The following is a 19,672-nucleotide window of genomic DNA, read 5'->3' on the forward strand; positions in this document are numbered from 1 at the left end:
ATTGTACTTGCACCACCGCTCTCTCTCTCAAAAAAACCTTCCTTCAAATCTTTATTCTAGTCACTAAAAAAACAAAAAAATAGTAGTAACAGTCTAGGAATATATCTGCAAAATGCAAATATAAATAACACAGACAGGACAGCAGATGAACAATATATTTTATTACACAGAAATAAACTCTGTAAAAGAGGGGAGAACAAATAAGCTGTGTTACACCATATACAAATTTATATAGTTCTCAATTTTGTACAATATTGTCAACAACTGAATTATTTCAAAAGCAACCTCCCCCCCCCATGTTTTTTGTTACTTGCATGAGAACACGAAATTTGGGAAAGAAATGTTAGGCACAAACATCTGTATAGATTCTTTATACATTTATTCTTTTAAGTTGCTACTAAATGGTGTGTTTCTATTAACAGAGGCAGTAACTACAGGATACATTTAAAAAAAATATGTGAACCTTTCAAATAATTGTAATTGCTCAGAGAGCTATTCTAATCCCTGTCCTCTTTTCTTTTTTTTAAATTCCAAGATAAGAAAACGTATACTGCTATTATAACAACTGTGCCACATTCTAGACAGTTTCCTGACTGTGATATAATCTGGGAGAATGTGACTAGAAAAACAGAAAACCTTTTCTGTTTTCTTTCTTCTAACTGGTTATGCAAGCTTCAGTTGTAAAATGGAACAGCTGGTGGGGGTATTGCTGCAAAATTCATTATATTGACAGAATACATTTTCCTTCATATCTTTTGATCCTCAAAAAAATTGAATGTAAAAAACAAAATTGCTTAGAATAGCACTCTGAACAATTTAACATAAATGTTTTTTAAAGGTTTCCTTTAAACCAGAGGTTCCCAAATTGGCCCTCTGTGGGGTATTGGAACAGTGTCAACGGGATTAGGCCTGAAGGGTTAGGGTGAGGATTGGGGCAAATATTTTTCTGTCCTAGATATTCTTGAAACTGACTAGAACACCAATATTTTCCTATAACTTTACTAAATTTCATAAGCTAAGGGGGGCCTTGACCAACCTTCGTAGCAATGGCTGAAACTTTGTGTGGAGCTTGAACTGAAAAAGTTTGGTCTACTAATTTAAACATAACCATCTGTAAGGGTTCAGAGCTTTCAGGAGAAAATATGTCCAACAAATGGAAAAGGCAATTATTTGGCCATGGGTCATTACAGCCCAATTATTTTTAGTGCAACTGTAAAGATACCTGGCAGTGAAGTATTGTCCCAACGACTGGTGAACAAGAAAAATGCTTGCTGTTATAATTGCTGCAGATTGTATGAAAATATTAAAAGCTTGTATCTTTACATGTACGTCATGTACATCAAGTCATTTTACACGTACATCATGCTAATGAGCGAAAGGGGCTGAAATCTTGGTATCTATTTAGCAAGGCAACTAATAGCATGAAACAATGTATTGGGAAGACCTCCCAAACAGTCTATAACTATTGGTAGATTCTTTTTACAATACAAATGCCTTACTAATGATTGAAATTAATGCCAACATGTATTAGGGAGTTTAAATAGCTGAGAGAAGAAGAAATAAAAGCCATTAATAGAATAAAAATTAAATCAACCACACGTGCCAGCCATCTATTAATGTTTTCTTGCTTTGACCCTATTTTGCTTTTAATCTATGGCACAATGGGCAGATTTCAGCTATTTCACTACTAGAAATGTTGTGTCTTGTAGAGAGGTCTGTAGTCAATTTAATATAATTCACTTACCAACATATGGAAACAGAAGAATAAAACGCTTAACTAAAAAGTAGCAATTAGAAGATAAAACCAGAAACCCTTAACAAGCAAATAAAAACCAAGATCAACACCATGACATGGTAATCAAAATGCATATGCTGGTGTATAATATTGAATAGCTTTTGAGCAATACCTAGATGAAATGTTTCAATGAAAATTCAAGGTTATATTTAAAGAAATAATACTTAAAACATTTAAACACCATTGTACAAAGATTAAATAGAGTGCAAAGCAAAGAGAATATCAGGTGCAATACAATGTATACCAAACAGGAAATGTTATCGGATAAGGTTGGGTGGCTGAAAGCAAATGATTAAGAGAAACACAGGAAACCCAGCACTGTACAGGATGATTTTAAGTCAGGTAAATAAACAACTTGAGCATTCTAAGTGACATGTTATCATAAGTCACATTTTTTTAGGCCAGGTATTGGCAACCTTTACGTTTCCTACTGTTGCTAAAATACAGCAGCCTAATATAGATTAGGGGTAAAAGCCACAAGTAACATGAATAAACTGTGCACAAGAGGAACAAGCTATGAGAATCCGGATTTACATACATGGGCATGAGCATGCTCAAATTGATGGAACAGAACTTCTCATAAAAGGTTCTCCACGTCTCATAGAAAAAGCTTCTCGATTACATAAGCCATGTTAATAAGGTAACCATGACAAGGACCATGCATTGAATATAAATCAGCATCAACAAAATATACTCACAGTGCAACTACGTATCAACGTACGTCTATATTTTCAACCGGGAGTTATCTCACACATACTGCCTTTATTAAACAAGGTTATTCCTTTTTCACTTGTGAAAAATTAATTAGCAAAGGCATTATTACGTCCTGCATGATTAACTGCAACAATACCATTTTGGTTGTTATTGAAAGTAACATGTAACATTAAAAAGCATCATTATGAAGTTATATGAAGCATAAATAATAATGCCCAATTATCGCTATAGTGATACCGACTTGATCCCTGTAGCTAAATGAATATTAAGGGATTCAGGTATGTGTTTAAATCACTAATGCATGCATGTATTCCAATGGGAATTGGGATCAATATCAACAATCCCCTTGCTTTTAAGACGAATAAGGAAAACAGTGTGCTGATTTCCAGGAGTGCTGGTGATTAGATTATTTTCATATGCCAGTGTATTATTAGCAATACATTGTCAAACAAACCTTTTTTTTTTCCAGTAAATGAAACAGCACAACTAAAAATTCTGAATGAACCCATACTGTGCCCATGCTAATTCTGTGCTTACACACGGTTTTGCTGGCTAAGCTTTAAGCATGGCCAGGCACCAGAAGAGTAATAAAAGGCCCATATTACCAGTGATAGAACAATAAAACATCTATCCTAAAGACTGCATGGTGTTCCACAAATATAAAGGGCCCTGTAAAGGTTCTGTATAATATAATATTATAATTTCAGTATATGAAAGTATATGAAACAGTATGGGGGCCCCTGAAACATTATGCTGTGGGGTCCAGTATCTTCCAAATACATCAATAATAGCAGGACTCCTTGACCATCTATGACTTGTGCTACAAACAAAAAATATTTCAAAACATATTTGAACAATTGTATACTTTCCCTTTTCATGATTAGGACTCCACCAAAAACCCATGTTTGCTTGCTGTAACATCTCACCTACCAAATTACTATTGAGCCCTTCAACCCTTTCTAAAATTCCCTTCATTTAGGAATTCAGTCCTACGCCTTTGACAAATTCTGCAGCTGTAACAACAGGATCATTACAAAATATAAAAGCACCAATTTAGTCATTGTGCATACTTCGGTTGCTATGAAGACCGTTCAACAATGATTATACTTTCTGAGCAAGATAACAAGGGTTCCCTGTACTGAATTTGTAAGTTTAGCCATCTTAGCACCGATAAAATAAAATCTCTGAAAGTGACAAGATAATAACTTGCTCTTAAAACCTTAAAAATACTGTCAATTTAAAACTATTACTTTCATTTTTTTTCTTTTGAATAGAATCCCCCTCCCTCGCATAAAAAAAAAAAAAATCCATCCAGATCTTTTTCTTTTTCTCATGAGGACACAGTTTCCGCAGTTTTCCCTGGCGCCTCGCTGAAAAGCAGCTTCCGGAAGATATTGGCATAAAAAGGTCCATACACCTGTTTGTTAAAGTTCACAATGTTGGCAAAGTGAAATGCAACAAATTCAAGTTCCTTTTGAACAGTAGTAAGGCCTCCAGGAAGCAAGGGTACTCTTTTGTATGGATAAGGAAGACAGAGAAATGTGCTTAGGTATTCATAGATCCTTTTTTCTGAAGGAAAGGAAAAAATATAAATTAAGAATCATCATGTACTGTACCATGCAGCTTCTTCTTTTGCTTGAGTTGATCTATTAATCAGGCCATGAAAATCTTTTATGACATCTCCTTAATTAACGAAGTAGACACTTGTTTTAGCAGGTCAGAGATTATGGTCTGAGTGCAGCTGATCTACTTAGTCAGTAAATCACAGTGACCCATTATAAGGGCAACTGTGAGGAAAGATGGCTGACTATGGTTGCCTGCTTAGGGCTGCTACTGCCTACCATGCCTATATAACCAGCGCAGTTCAATACAGTGAAAATAAAATGTCCTGCCCTGAGTTACTGTCATTTTATTTATTTCGGCTACTGCAACCCACTGCAATAGAAATTACCCCTTACCTGGAAACCCAAGGTCCTAAGGATTCTGTACCCCATACTTTTGCTTCTCAAGGCAAGCACAAATATTTGCAATATTTAAGGAACATTTTCTTTCAGAATTACTCTAAAAATTCTAGATTATTTTAAGGCAAAAATAAAACTTTTATGAGAGCGTCCCTTTAAACTATTTGTAGCATCTAAAAAATATAGCAAAATAATCTACAGAAAAAGCATTAACAGAAAAGACAATATCATAAACCGATCTTTACGTGCTACAGAGATTGCTGGTATTCTGTTTCAGAAATGGCTTACCTATCAAATTGTAAATAGGATGATCCTTTTCAATAATGCTGCTGATTTGGCCCTGCAAGTTTGTTTGTGCATCCGAACTAAGTGTGGGTAGACCTCTTTCCGTCAAAGATTTGCTCATTTCAAAACAGAGCTTAACACTTAAAGCGTTAAGAGTCTCTCTCAAATTGAATGCCCTGAAAGGATCAGAGAAAAACTCAGTAAGTGATGAATCACTCTTTTTTTTTGCTTGAACTATACAAATTTTTGGTTTTCATTTCTCCTTTAATCCCATTTCATTCTTATGCCATTCCCATACCTTATAAATCAAAAAGTCTTGTTCAAATTACTGACCCCCAATGTTTTCAGCAATAAAAAAGAAACAGCTATTGTGAAAGATACAGCATTTCAAGATACAAATAGTTTATTAACGAAAAATGCGTTGCACGTATTTTTTTTTTTCCATAACAAGAATTTACCTGTTGTTCATGCCCTGCAGGAGAATTGCTGAAATCTCTTTGATATGATCAGTAAATGCAGAAGTGCAATAAGACCCCATTGTATTCTGAGTAACTAGACACACAGAAGCCACAATTTTAACTTGTTGCAGTTTGCGTCTTAAATCTTGTATGCGCAAATCATCAGTTATGAGAGTCTACGGAAAATAATTGCAAACATTGTTGGTACCAGAATATTTACAAAATAATAAGGCAATGGTTAAAAACAAACATGGCTAAAAGTAGATTTTATGATGAAACAATTATTTCATGTGACACAATAAATCCATGCAATTTTTTATGCAGACTATACAAATATAGCTAAAAGATCACAAACCATTAGGGGAAAATGGACATACTAAAGGAGGGATTTGCTAAGGTCAATAAAAAAAGATATTGTATTGGTTTACCTCTGGCACAGCATTTTCATAGTCCACCTGCAGAAGTTTCAGATATCCGCTATTCAGAACTAACGTAGGGCTGAGATTATCCATAGATACTCCATTAGCACCTGAGGAACTTTCACCAGATTGTTTTTGCATGGCATCTCTAAGGGATTCATTAATCCATGCTGTTGTTTTATTAAGGGCATCTACAAAGGAGCATTATCAAACATAGACTATTAGAATCATAATAACCTACATGATACCTTAAATAGTTTCCTGGTGCAAAATAAAAGGTCCCCAAAGCTGAAAAATATACTGTATTTCAGTGAATGGATTGCCACAATTTGAGGTATACACAGTTCTTCCTCATTTCCCAGCAAGAGCATTCAAGGAATGAAAAGGCGGTTAACACATTGCAGCTTTGGCTTTATGATGTGTCAAGACGTGCCTTCTAAATGGGGGCTTAGAACTGTGCAATATCAGTGCTGGCATACACTTATTACTTATCTCCCTGTGTAAGCAAAAGAAAACCTAGGAAGTTGTTTCTGTTATAAAGCATGCCAATTATTGCCCTTTTAGCAGGCACTGCTCCATGATTTTGTGCTATGCACTCTGGTTTGCTATTTAATCTTCCATTTTGGAGTTCCCAAGGAGAAATAGAATAGAAAGGAATTTTGCGGCCGGGTTTTGAGTGAGGCAATGGGTACTTTGGCAAGACTAAAACTGCAAGAATATGAATGAAAAAATATAAACTCAGAATTTAAGATTTCCATGATAAATACTCATACGACAGGCAACCCCCCTGCTGGCGCTACCCAAAGGACTGAACTGGACGGGGGAATTTTAATATTTGGGCATTACCATCCACAAAGACCCCCATACATTTGTGAAACTAAACCTCATACTCTTACTACAGGGTCTGGAACAGAAAGTAAGAACATGGACCCGCCTACCTCTATCCTTGATTGGACGCATCAACCTATTTAAGATGGTGATGCTTCCTAAATTCACTTATATATTCAGACAAACTCCCTATGAAGATCCCAAACAGTATTTTCAATAAAATTAGAAACCTCCTTACACAGTTATTTTGGCATCCCACTACACCAAATATGGCCATAGCTAAACTGCAACTACCAAAACAGGCTGGGGGCCTTGGCAGCGAAACTGGTTATAGCAAAGTGGTGGACAACCCCATCTCTAGACAACCCTGCCACACGCCTAGAGGCCCAAGTAGATGGGTTATATGAAGAACTAAAAAATCTCCTGTATAGATGCTGTAACTATACAACCAAAACAACTCTATCAATGAGAGAAGTGATGTGGGCATAGAATACAGCCCATAGTCCCTTTCTGAAACAAGCAAACCATTGTTCAGGGCTCACCCCACTCTGGTATAATCCCAAACTCCTACACATGCAGACTATACCAGAACCTCAAATGTGGTCCAAGTACAAATATATCCAAAATATAATGGTAGAAGGCAAAATAGAAGGCAAACCTTAAACAATAAATACAATTTGCCCAACAAAATGTTTTTTAGATACATTCAGATCAGGCCTGCCATACACTTCCAATTTAAAGGAGTAAATTATAACCTCTCCCATTTGCATAGAAGAGAGAGCCCATGCTGACAGAATCACTAAAACCCTCTCAACCCTCTCAAGCTTCTATGCTCATATAATAGTCCTCTATGGGAAATGGAGAAATGACATAGCTGAACTAGACGTAGATACTTGGAAAGTGGTCCTAGACTCAATATTTAATCATATATAGTTGCATCCAGAGACAAAATGGTACAATTCAAGTTCCTACACAGAGCCTATCTTACCCCTAATGTGTTAGCCAAACTGTCCCCAACCCAAGTTGATGAGTGTCCCCGGTGTCATCAAACTCCTGCAAATTTCATCCACATGGTCTGTTTATGTACCAAAGTACAAAGGATTGTGGAGGGCAGTAGCACAATATATCTCTGACATGATGGATATGCCAATTATAATTAACCCCCTAGGAATGCTGTTGAACCAAGTTGCCGATCTAGCAGTTTGTATCAGAAAATATTGAGATAAATTCAGACTTTGATAAATAACCCCCTAAGAGAAGATACCTGGCAAAATTAGAAAAAGTGTGGTCCCCATGGCTGGACATACACAATTAAACACACTGTACGCCAAAGCACTAGTTTCAGCAGACCCTGGTATTGGGAGGAAAATGAGAAACGGATTACCATATCCACTAGCTTCACCTCCTCGTATGTAGAGATAGGAAAAGTACGAGGAAGCAATGCACAAGTTTATGTTTGGTTTATAGATGTTCTTTATTAGGAAGTTAAGAAAACAAAATCACAAAATGAATAAAAGAACAAACATGAAGGGTAATGTAATGTAATATGTAGATGAAATTTGCAGGAGTTTGATGACACCGGGGACACTCATCAACTTGGGTTGGGGACAGTTTGGCTAACACATTAGGGGTAAGATAGGCTCTGTGTAGGAACTTGAATTGTACCATTTTGTCTCTGGATGCAACTATATATGATTAAATATTGAGTCTAGGACCACTTTCCAAGTATCTACGTCTAGTTCAGCTATGTCATTTCTCCATTTCCCATAGAGGACTATTATATGAGCATAGAAGCTTGAGAGGGTTGAGAGGGTTTTAGTGATTCTGTCAGCATGGGCTCTCTCTTCTATGCAAATGGGAGAGGTTATAATTTACTCCTTTAAATTGGAAGTGTATGGCAGGCCTGATCTGAATGTATCTAAAAAACATTTTGTTGGGCAAATTGTATTTATTGTTTAAGGTTTGCCTTCTATTTTGCCTTCTACCATTATATTTTGGATATATTTGTACTTGGACCACATTTGAGGTTCTGGTATAGTCTGCATGTGTAGGAGTTTGGGATTATACCAGAGTGGGGTGAGCCCTGAACAATGGTTTGCTTGTTTCAGAAAGGGACCGTGGGCTGTATTCTATGCCCATATCACTTCTCTCATTGATAGAGTTGTTTTGGTTGTATAGTTACAGCATCTATACAGGAGATTTTTTAGTTCTTCATATAACCCATATAATTGTTAACGGTAAATGATGTACCAACTGTAATCTATGGAAATAAATAATCTGCATACCAAATATATTTATGTACTTTATTCAAATAAATACTCATATGGAAAATTCAATTTTAAATGTATTAAGGTATAATGGCCCTCTCCTCTGTCCTCAATGATGATTTGACTCTTAGATGGACTGAAGAAAAAAAGCTAATAGTAAGCACTCCACTTTATAAAACCTGGGTTGCTTTATTTAAGGCAAATATTCATTTTCTGCCTTACCTGGAGTCTTCTCAAGGATGTCCTGAAATTTCCCTCTTTCATATTCCACTAACTGACGCTGAAGCTGTGGTCTGATATTCTGAATAGTGTAGTTGACCATATCCATTTTCATTAGATCCAAAACATGGAATACATCACTGGAGTACAGAAATAAATCATCAGCACGGAAACATTTTACCAAAATAGAAAATCTATTGGGTTAGCACTCAGGACAGAACCTGCACATAGCGGTAACTTGGGCGCAATAGTACAAATTTAGGTTAAAGCCAGCATTAAATCTATATTATACAAATTACCAACCTATTCTGTAGGTGCACACTTCTTTAAGGATATAAAAAAGGTACTCCTTATGTATGAGAGATGCTTCATTTAAAGGTAATTGCATGCTAAATGTAAATACTCTAACAGTATTCCTGATAATCTGGCCTCTGCAGATGAGGTTACCTCCCAAGGGCAATCATGGCTTCTCCCAATTGTTTAACAAACACTATAAGGCTAATAACCTTTGCCAGTGATAGGCTGATAGCAATTAGAAATGCACTGTTAAAGGGGAAGTTCACCTTTACATTAACTTTCCATATGTTATCTGATTTATTTTAAGCAATTATTATCATTGTTTTTTATAATCTGGCTCATTCCAGTATGCAACTTAAAATGCTGTCTGTCTGTTGGGGGTCATTGACTGCAGCAATCAAACACAGATTGACTGTAGAGCATAATTTGTTCTCATCTTTTTTTTTATGTCCTCAACAATCTCTTTACATTATATTTTGTTTGTATTATTCCTATTATTGTTTAGATATCTACCAATACTACCTAGTGTCAAACTGGAAATCTTCATAAAATTAAATGTTAAAAAACAACTACAACTAAATAAAAAAGGCCTTCCCTTCAGCTGCAGTGATATGAACCAACATGAAATATAAAATAAATGGAAAAGTAGTTTAGTAATAAAGTAAATGGAAATGTAAGGCAAAACTCCTCCCAAAAGCACTTTTTTTTATATGGTTGAAAGTTTCATGAGTAGTAGCAATAGAGAGCAAGCAATTTTTTTGCAATTTACTTTACTTAAATTTCCTTAGAGCAAAGTTCCAAGAATGCTACCAACTCTTTAGAGCTGTAAAATCCAAGTGCTCCAAACTAAATCCTCAAGAGATAAAAATACATCATCTATACATGATGACTGAAATGCTATTCATAACTTGTCCCTGTAGCTCTCACACTTGAGTGACCTTCAGGCTGTTCAATATGAGAACTTGCTTACTCTATTAATAGTGCATTTGGGAGCCTGACCCATGTACAGTCAGCTGGAGACTACATGGGATCTGCTCCCACATAAAAGTGACTAATTCACTAAACTTTGATGGATTTTTGCTGCAGCTGTTCATGCTGAATTATATGAAAGATACAATGCAAAACATTTGCAATTTACAAATAAATTAATATCAATACAATGAAATCTATTTGTTGCAGCCAGTTCTAATTCTGTAACTCTAACCATGCATTTTAGGAGATGATTATACCAACCGTAACATCTGTACAACATTTCCAGTTGCTTTCAAGTTTTTAACATCTTCATCCCGGACAGGAGCACATAACTTGGCCATTATACTGATAATGTAACTTCCAAGCTTGGGAATATCAACAGCATTGTGCTCAGCTTGCTGCTTTATAAAGTCCACATCTAAAACTTCACAGATTTGTGTCTTGAGCCTATTTGTACCAGGGGTCAAGAAGGAAAGCAAGATCTAAAAACAGAATTCAACAAACATATTTAAACAGGAGCATTTATCTCATTCCACTTTAAATTATTCCATTGTATGTAGAAATAATGTGAAAATTGTTATATGTAAATAAAGCGTTATAAAAAAAGAGAAGCATGGCTTGTATAGAGAATCTTGTTGAGAAAGACAAATCCACAGATGCTGGAATACTGCATCACTGCATACTCTTACATTAAGTTCATGTGCATTTACACAAGTTTTCAAATTTACAATTTATAAAGTCATTCTGTAAGGACAAGGAGGAGAGTAACAACAACAGCACAATGGTATTCTGGTACTTGTCACTGTCCAGTCTGTCACTTGTTGGTGCCCCACTGAATCACTGACCAAATGTTATGCAAATAAATGAATAAATAAATAATGCTCATCTATGATTGGTTACAAAAAGGCCATTTCAAACTGGGTTTGGCCAAATAGTACAATCCAGTATACTGTGACCATAGTGCTTTTTAGATGCTCCCGTGTGATACAAAGAGATCTGTATAATTTTCAGTGCAAAATATGGATTTAAGGCTTAGCTTCAGGGACTATGAGCCTTATGTATTGATAAGGAAACAGCTTCATTTAAAATATGTGAGTACCATTCACCAAATCATGTACAGCCTATCCCATTTTACAAAATAATAACCATATATGAAGATGCAATAATATGTCTGACTAATTAAAATGGCAAATTACTGATGCCAGAGACTATTGCAGCAAGATAAGTAGTAACCGTTCAGAGATAACAGACCCATTTATTTTTTACAAGAATGAATGAAAGAACTTTGACAAGAGTAGACGACAGCAAGAACATTCTAAGCCAATGTTGCCCTCTTGATCAGCATGATAAAGTGAATACAGTCTTTTAGCTAAAAATGTTATTACCTCTTTAATTTCATCAAAGAGTTTGATAGCGTAGTCATACTGAGGTGGATCCTCATTCAGTTCTGACTCCAAGCAATCCCAAAATGCTTTGTGAACAATTTGCTTTACTCTTCCTTCTAAGCTGTTGAGCACACAAACAGAAAATTAAAAATATATCGCTATTTTTGCTTTATTAATTAAAACATGCATTTCTTGCTATATCAACCCAGAACAGCGTTGCCACACAGTAAGTCTTTTGTTTACTCTTGGCAGCAAAGTTACATGAATACTGGGGGTACAGATAGTATAATGTATACATTTTTTTTATCCCTTGACTGCACTGAAATACTGCCTCAAACGTCTCTCTTTTCTTCTAGTCAAGAACATGCATTCAAGTGTAAAGGCGGCCATACACGGGCAGATTTCAGAACGTTCCGATAATATCAATAACCTATCAACCTAGTTGATGGTGTACGAACAAGCGTTTCAACATTATCGTTCGCAAAATTGATCGGATGAGTTTAAAAATTTTAGTCGTTGAGGGATAAAATCCCACTTTGCGCATGTCAGGATTGTAGCACACTCTTATAGTGTATTACCAGTTTAAGCTTAAGTCCAGAGCACTCCTTAGGAAGAATGAATATAGTGCTCTACTATATGGTATTGACAACCACAACAAACACAATGCTCTATAGTTGCCTAGCAACAGTTCCAATGATTAAAAAAAAAAAAAAGGCCAATAGCAAGAGAGGACTTCATTGAATTATTGGTTTTGTACATTCGTAGAGTTGTTTCATTCAAGTAAAGACAACCAAAAGGCAAGATGGGCTCTTAATAGGTGTAAAAGATACAATTCCAGAAAGCTAAACATTACAAAACATGATGTACAAAAGTATTGCCTACCAATGAAAAAAAATTGTATGTTGCATCATGGATAGAGCATGGAAAAGAAAAGCACAAACACAGCAGCAAATATAATTGTGAATACCTGTAATGCAGTTACAGACGAATAAATTACTCACTCAAGCATTTCTGATTCAGAGTGGAATGCATAAGTACCGGTATACAATTAACTCCTAGCTTAGCAACATTCTTCCAAGCCATTAAGAAAGGTAACCAAAGTGTCAAATAGCCTGGTGAGCAAGTTTGCCAACTATTAGATTTACATAAAAAAAATTTTTTATTACGGCTCTTAGAAGGGTTCCCCTGTGGTGTTTTTTTTTAATCAATTCTACCACAAGGGAACACACGAATTAATGAAGCCCATTCATTCCTATAGAGGCTGTACTGACTTGGCTGCATTAAACTGCTGAACACAGATGAATTCAAAATGGATTTTCACATACTGGCTTCAGGATGCTGGGATCTGTAGGTCCATAAGACCATGAGGGCGGCAGGCTGGTAAACCCTGCTCTAGGTAGTTTGGATTGCAGGATGGACATGTACCTGAACAAAAACTCACTGTTGCTGGTAGAGAGCTGAAAAGTTTCACAGCAAAGTATGCAAGTATTTGGGGGCATAGCACACCATAGTTTTGTTGAGCGATGTTTGTCATATAGCCAAACTGCCAATTAAAAGGTACTGGAGATCAAGGGTGTATGTATATACCAAATAAGGCAAGAAAATATTGTTAATCGTTTTTCTTTGTTGGGCTCTTAAAAATGACAGTAATTGGAGAAACCCCAACTACACTATGTCATCCAAAAACACAAACAAGGGTGATCAAAATAAATGTATTGTGCTCCATAGGATTAACAGTATGAGAATCTGCAGCATTAAGAGACTAATATTATACTTCTAGCAGTAGAACAATGAAATTCATTAGAAAGTCAATGATGCAAAAATGTATTGATGTACTGGAGAACTAACCCACCCCAGTAACAAAAGCCCCCTCTCCCTTCCTACACTGTTCATTAGTTTAAAAGGTGCCCATGAAAAAAAAAACCCTAATCCTATAATGCAGAGCAGTGCAGCAGAGTTCCCTGGCTCCATCTTCTGCCCGTTCACATTCTTTCGGGTCTCTTCGCTGACACAAAACCTGTGGGAGCATGTGCAGTTGGGCCAAGTCAGGAATCGGCTTCAACTGTGCATGCTCCTGCAGGCTTAGTGTCCACAATGAGACCGGAAGAGAATGCGAACGGGCAGAAGATGGTGCCCGGGAACGCTGCTGCTCTGCGTTTAAGAGTCATTTTTTTTTTCTGGGGCACGTTTTTGACTAATGCACAGTGCGGGGAGAGAGAGGGGAGGGAAAGGGGGGGGCAATGGCAAGCAGTTAAGAGGACTATTTTTTACTGTGGGGGTTATTTCTCATTTAAAGGATTAGGCAACACCAGATACAACACACATTGCAATGATATCACATATGATACCTGTTTTGGGGAGGATCTATGTGATTTAGTTGAAAATTTCCATTTGTGACAATTTCATGGGCAAGCATTAAGTTGCCAAGGTTTCTTGTAGTTGCCATCATGTCATCTAAAGTCACTGGCTTTGGTGGACTTGCTGTGGAAAAAGACAGAAATGAGACATTAGTAGATAAAAACCTGTCGTTGACTAGGATAAAGCAGATCTATGGCTAGAAATGGTTAATTTTGGGCTCACGGCAGATTAATCCCTAGCCAGAGAGAAATCTGCCTAAATCCTTAATTTTATTTACTGGGTGTCAGCATGTCTGTGGCTTGGTTCACTTAGGAAGTCAATGGTCATTCCATGTACAGACACAAAAGAAACATAAACAACTATAAAACATTATTGCTGCTTTAACAGAGCAGAGTTTCATGCCAACATAATAAACACTGTCTGAATTTCTTGAAAGTGAATAAAGAATCCCACGGATCTTTTTTGTATCATAAACTAAATATAAAATATTCATGAAAAGTAACAGATGCAATTTAGGAAGTATACAAATAAAGACTATGGTCAAATGGCTAAAGGCGTACTAGGCTCAACAACAAAATTGTAAAAATATTGTAAGTGGTAATCGATCAGGCTCTTTTCTAGGACCTCTATGCACCCCCATGCATTCTGTGTCTGCTCTGTCCATTGTAAAGTTTCCATCTGAACAGCTTATAGCCCACAGACAATATTTATTGTAACACAGCTATTTATTCTATATTTCATACCTTTTCCACTTTTTATGCCTACTGTTATACTTATAAAAGCAGCAGTTGCTTGAGTAAAATGGTAACAGATGGTATATTATAGCAACAGATGGGGTGATTTGCTACTACTTTAGTTGAAACCCTTGTTTGTTAAGCTATTTTAGGTCTACTGTTTGTTTCTCATTTATGGTAATGGCTGGCAATATATAAATAAACATATAAATACACAATGATAACAATGAGAAAGTCTGGCTTTACAAAGTTAAAGGAGAACTATACAACAAAAAGTTTATAAACAGATATTAAGGTTAGAGCTCAATATAAAGGGCCTATCAAGGAATCTACTCATATTGGGATATCCAGTCATTTCAGTGATCCAGGTGTAGAACGGTTACAATTTGCTACATCAGTGACATGTTTCTCAGCAGCAACCGTGGAAATATTTGCAACTATCATTTTTAAAACCTGCTTGTAATGGAACTCAGGATTCTGCTCAACAGGGACAAAGATAAGGAAAGTATCAATTTAGAACAGTTTACAGTGTCAATGACCGTCCCATCCCTGAGTTGCTTTATAAAAACTAGCAAAACCTTTTGGGCCAAAATACAGACTTATAAGTGGACAACTCAGTGTGGAGGGGCAGTTTTTATGAATTTGAGTATGACCAGCTTTAGTTACTTATAGAAAATGTTTACAAAGCAGGTTGTTCCTGCTTGCCTTATATAGATATAAGATCTAGGTACAAACAAACAACATTAAGCTACGACAATATTTACGATTAAAGGTAAGCAGACTCACAGGAAGGGGAAGTGTGTTTACTTGAAGAGTCACTAGTGAAGCTTTCTCTGGGAGACTCATTATCGCTGGAAGATGTTGCACTTTCAGAAAGTCTTGATGTATCAGAATCACTCATTGGCTCCTCAGTTCCACAAGGCTTTTCGTTATTGAATGGCATTTTATAGCATGTAAAAAGTACCCTGCAAACAGAAACGTTAATTTCTTGTTACTGAAATATACAATCATAAACCCATCACCTCAGTTATTAAGCATATGGAGGGGGATCACACAGTATTGGCATTTTTACATTTTGACAAAAGAAAAAAAGTTAGAATAAATCCAATTGCACGCCTGCCTTGCAAACAAGTGGATGTGGCAGTGTATGGTCAGCTTAAGGGATTCTATCAGGACCCCTAGACTTTGGTTTATTGCTCCTTTACCAATCAGGAGGAAAAAGTTTGAAGCTGAGGCCCACAAATGCAAAAGAAGACATCAGTATGCAGATTATTTTTGTCTTACAGTGGCCATACCTGCCTAAACTTGGTGAGTTTGTTTGACCAATTTTGACCATAGTGACCAACCTTCAGGGTATGATTTTAATGTTGGACAGTTTTGACAGACCATCATGTGATCCTATTGGATTGCAGTTGATTGCTCAAAATAGAAAATCTGGCTGACAGAAAATTAAATGGGGGGGGGCGCCATGGATCAACCTACAGTGGTATAAGGGAACACTTTTCTGGGAATTATAATTGATAGCATGGGACTTGGTTAAAAACATGGGATAGTCAAGCAGAATACCCATATAGTCTAACCTATGAGTAAATCATTACAGCATCCTGAAAGACAGGCCATGCATTAGAAACATAGCAGTTATGAAACTGTATCTCCACAACAATCCCCTACAGAAGAATTCAGGGATTGGATTAGATTTGGCCAAATTGCACAATATTTAAAAGACTCGCAGAATATCAACTAGTCAACCCCTGAGCTCATCAAGCCATGTGTAGAAACCATAAAAGTTTTTGAGCAGCAAATTCTGACATTCTACTAGTCAGCAGTAAAAGTTAAATACTACTTTATGAAGAAAGTGAACAAACTACTCTCTTACTATGTACATTTGCAACAAAAGGCCAAATTTACATAGTGGGCGCCCTTGGCCTGCTGCCATGTGTCATCCCTGTCCCCTTCATTCGTGCACATGAGCAAATATTAATAATTGGATCCAGAACACTTTAAAAAAAACGATTTTATCTCCTTCCAATCCCCAGTGCTTTGCAAACAATGTGGATGTTGATGGGTGGCATGCTGCCACTAAAATGTTGCTGCCCTAAGCCCAGGCCTTTGTGGCCTTTCCACAAATCCGGGCCTGATTAGTGGTGGAACTACCGGGGGTGCAATTGTACCCAGGCCCGCACCCCCCTTGGGCTCCACCGGTGGTTCGCACAGCCGCAAACCCGCCAAAAAGATCACTTCTGGAGGGGGTGCAGTCCTATGCCGTGTAGTTCTGTTACTGTCCTTGAACGTACAGGCTGCTACTGCTCTTTAGTTACAATTCTATTGATGTTGTTCAAGAATCCTCTATGAGATGTATAGAAGGGATGAAAAATACATTTGAATTTATTAAAGAGTCACATATGGAAGTTTTTACCTTCCTATAAGCAATCAGAGGCTTACAGAAAAGGTTAGACTAATTGTCAACAACTGTTTTCACAAACCTCACACGCTGGTAATAATCAACACAGGGGACTTGCTTCTTACATAAATTGGCAAACAACTGTATATACATTTTTACATCGACTTCCCAGAAAAGCATTAAAAAAAACCGAGGTGTAAAAATTTTGTTGCAGCTGAACTTTATGGGGTGCAATATGTCCATGGGTGCCTCACTAGCATTGCATGAAAGTGTGAGAGGCTTTTTAGTTAGAGGAACACAACTTTATATACTATAGAAGCTACATTAGTTGTTCCAGTATTCACCCAAACAAAGCACAGTTAAAGGATGACAGATCTGGTTGCACCTATAAAATAAAGTCACTCAAGCTGATCCAGAAAACACATAATAAAACACATAAAGCATAATTCTGTTTTGTTCTATATCTTAGGATAATGTGACAGGACACAGACACCAGCTGGAATGCAGGATTCTTGCAACGAGATACTGGACACTCAGTACAGCCCTTACAAGGTAAGGTGACACAAGGTGCCAGGAGTCCAGGACTTATTTGCACACCCTGGAAAGTAACACACCCAGGGTCGCACATATTTACAAAACCCAGCTAAAGCACAATTAAGAAGTTTAAAGTTTACTAAAGAATGCTGCACTCTATTAACTCCTGACAATCTACACAAAAATACAAACCCGTCCTTGGTATTAAGTTAGCAGGGCTAGGTCTAGATTATGTTTCAAGGTTTCCCCTCCATTCTCTGGAAATGTAAACAGTGACACCTCTGATATTGCAGAACTACAATGCTTTCAGCAGCCAGAACTTTCTAGCTGAGTTGAAATGATATCTTTTCAAATAAAGTTTGTTGTTCAACAGCAGCTGGAGAACAGTTTGCCACCCCTGTTGCTGTAACAATAGCATTTCTTCTACCAATTTTGGATTTTATTTACTACAAAACAATCAATGTCAATACCTGGCACCAAAAAAAGACTCCTAAGCCTCATTTACACTAAAATTTTCAGTTTTTTTTTAATTGGACCTCATCTGGAATCTCTATTACATATAACTTAATAAAAAATAAATAAAATATAAATAAAACAAGCCCATTTTCAGGTTTATAAGAGTAATAGAAGGCTTAGGCTATGGGTCTATGGATATTTATTTTACAGCGTTGCAGAATATCTTGGTACTTTATAAATGAGCTAAAAACAATAATGTTTGCAGCACTGGTCAGGAACAAATTGTCACTGCTTCCTTGGGAAGAGAGCCATGTTTAAGAATGTAAACAACTGAGCATTGCATTGCTGTGCAGCTTAATGCATAAAAATATAACAGCACAGAACATCTTTCAATCCCCAGCAGCATCAAATGGAGGCAAGAAGCATTATATTAAGAGTTCTGCATAAGATAAAGGGCTGAAAATACAGCAAAATTGTGAGTTTACTAGCTTACCTGCTTGCCCTCTGTTGTCCTTACACAGACATGCACTGTTCCAGTCTATATATAGTATATACTTCGTCTACACGTTAATGTGTGCTGTGTGTTGGGCTGATTTCCCAATACGGATATGCTTATCAGAATCCTTTCTGCTCTCCGCTTGAAAGGTATTAATATACTTTCCCGTGCCTCTGTCAATGCAGCTTCTGCTTCGTCCCCTCTGGGTTGTTTTTGTTCTCAGGCAGCTCAATCTCACAGCTGATCGCTGTTGGGGGAGGGGGTGGATTGGCTCAAATTGTTACATGTGTTTGTGTAACAGGTACACAGACAGCAGATCATAATATATGGTTATATCACAACCAATAGATACGAAGTTGACTATCCAAAGATGCCTAGTCTCTTGTTATACAGCCGTTCGCCAATATGAGCATAAACCCGAAATTTGAGTTAGATGGTACAGTCCGGAGGCGGGCTTATCATATTTACGGAAATACATTTCCAGACGAACAAGGCTGCTAGAGGCGGGGCCAAGTGACGTCAATGTGTTTGGCTTTGCCCTCCAAAGATTACACAATTTGCTGTCAGGGAACGATCTGTGTTGGAGAGGCATTGCCCGGGTTTTGCACTCGGAGTCGCGCTAAAGTCCGCGCGTTTTTAGCTTTGTGGTATTCTTGCTGTGCTTTACGCGCCAATAAGGCGACAGGTTCCCGCTGTATAATATGTTTATTGTTCCCGGGTTTTTCCCTCTATCTTTCTTTTTTCTTTCTTACTTAGATTGAGCTGTTTAATATTTATCTAAAGAAAAAAAAAAGTCTGACCCTTGAATGCTGTGTTATAAATATCAATTATGTCAGCTGGATATACATTTAAAGGAGAAACAAACCCATAACATAAAACCCCTCCCTCTTCCCCCCTAGCCTAGGTGGTATCTGGGGCAAATGCCCCTAAGTTTTTACGGTGCAGATTCTGTCCCCCGCAGCCATCTTCTTTTCTTCGTTAAACTTCAGAAGCAGACCTTTGTTTTCGCATGAGCAGTTGTTCGGGACCGGATATTTACTGCAACTGCGCATGTGCCGAAAACGAAGGTCTGCTTCCGAAGTTTAACGAAGAA

General features: G+C 37.1%; 1 protein-coding gene across 2 annotated transcripts; it reads right to left on the minus strand.

Moving 5' to 3' along the window:
* Positions 1–146: 146 nt before the first annotated feature.
* tcp11l2.L (t-complex 11, testis-specific-like 2 L homeolog) lies at positions 147–19,267 on the minus strand. 2 transcript variants are annotated; one of them, XM_018252294.2, is made up of 11 exons: positions 18,577–19,267; positions 15,676–15,686; positions 15,479–15,624; positions 13,949–14,081; positions 11,601–11,721; positions 10,477–10,697; positions 8,950–9,086; positions 5,642–5,823; positions 5,214–5,389; positions 4,759–4,931; positions 147–4,078 (listed from the first exon to the last, which is right to left on the minus strand). In XM_018252294.2, exons 3-11 carry the CDS (start codon positions 15,591–15,593, stop codon positions 3,840–3,842), a joined length of 1,497 nt encoding a protein of 498 aa, XP_018107783.1. In that variant the 5' UTR covers positions 15,594–15,624; positions 15,676–15,686; positions 18,577–19,267; the 3' UTR covers positions 147–3,839. The 2 variants fall into 2 exon arrangements, with proteins under 2 accessions (XP_018107783.1, XP_018107782.1); XM_018252293.2 differs by lacking the exon at positions 15,676–15,686 and having other exon boundaries at positions 15,479–15,657; positions 18,577–19,266.
* Positions 19,268–19,672: the final 405 nt, after the last annotated feature.

This window comes from Xenopus laevis, chromosome 3L (genome assembly GCF_017654675.1).
Source record: "Xenopus laevis strain J_2021 chromosome 3L, Xenopus_laevis_v10.1, whole genome shotgun sequence".
Lineage (NCBI taxonomy): Eukaryota > Metazoa > Chordata > Amphibia > Anura > Pipidae > Xenopus > Xenopus laevis.

Excerpts from the sequence above, each read along its gene's own strand:
- tcp11l2.L (XM_018252293.2), bottom strand. The coding sequence starts at position 15,635 with ATGCCATTCAATAACGAAAAGCCTTGTGGAACTGAGGAGCCAATGAGT. Across the intron at positions 14,082-15,478 it reads TAAACACACTTCCCCTTCCT|CAAGTCCACCAAAGCCAGTG; the intron begins GTGAGTCTGCTT and ends CTTTTTCCACAG. Across the intron at positions 11,722-13,948 it reads ATAGATCCTCCCCAAAACAG|CTTAGAAGGAAGAGTAAAGC; the intron begins GTATCATATGTG and ends TGTGCTCAACAG.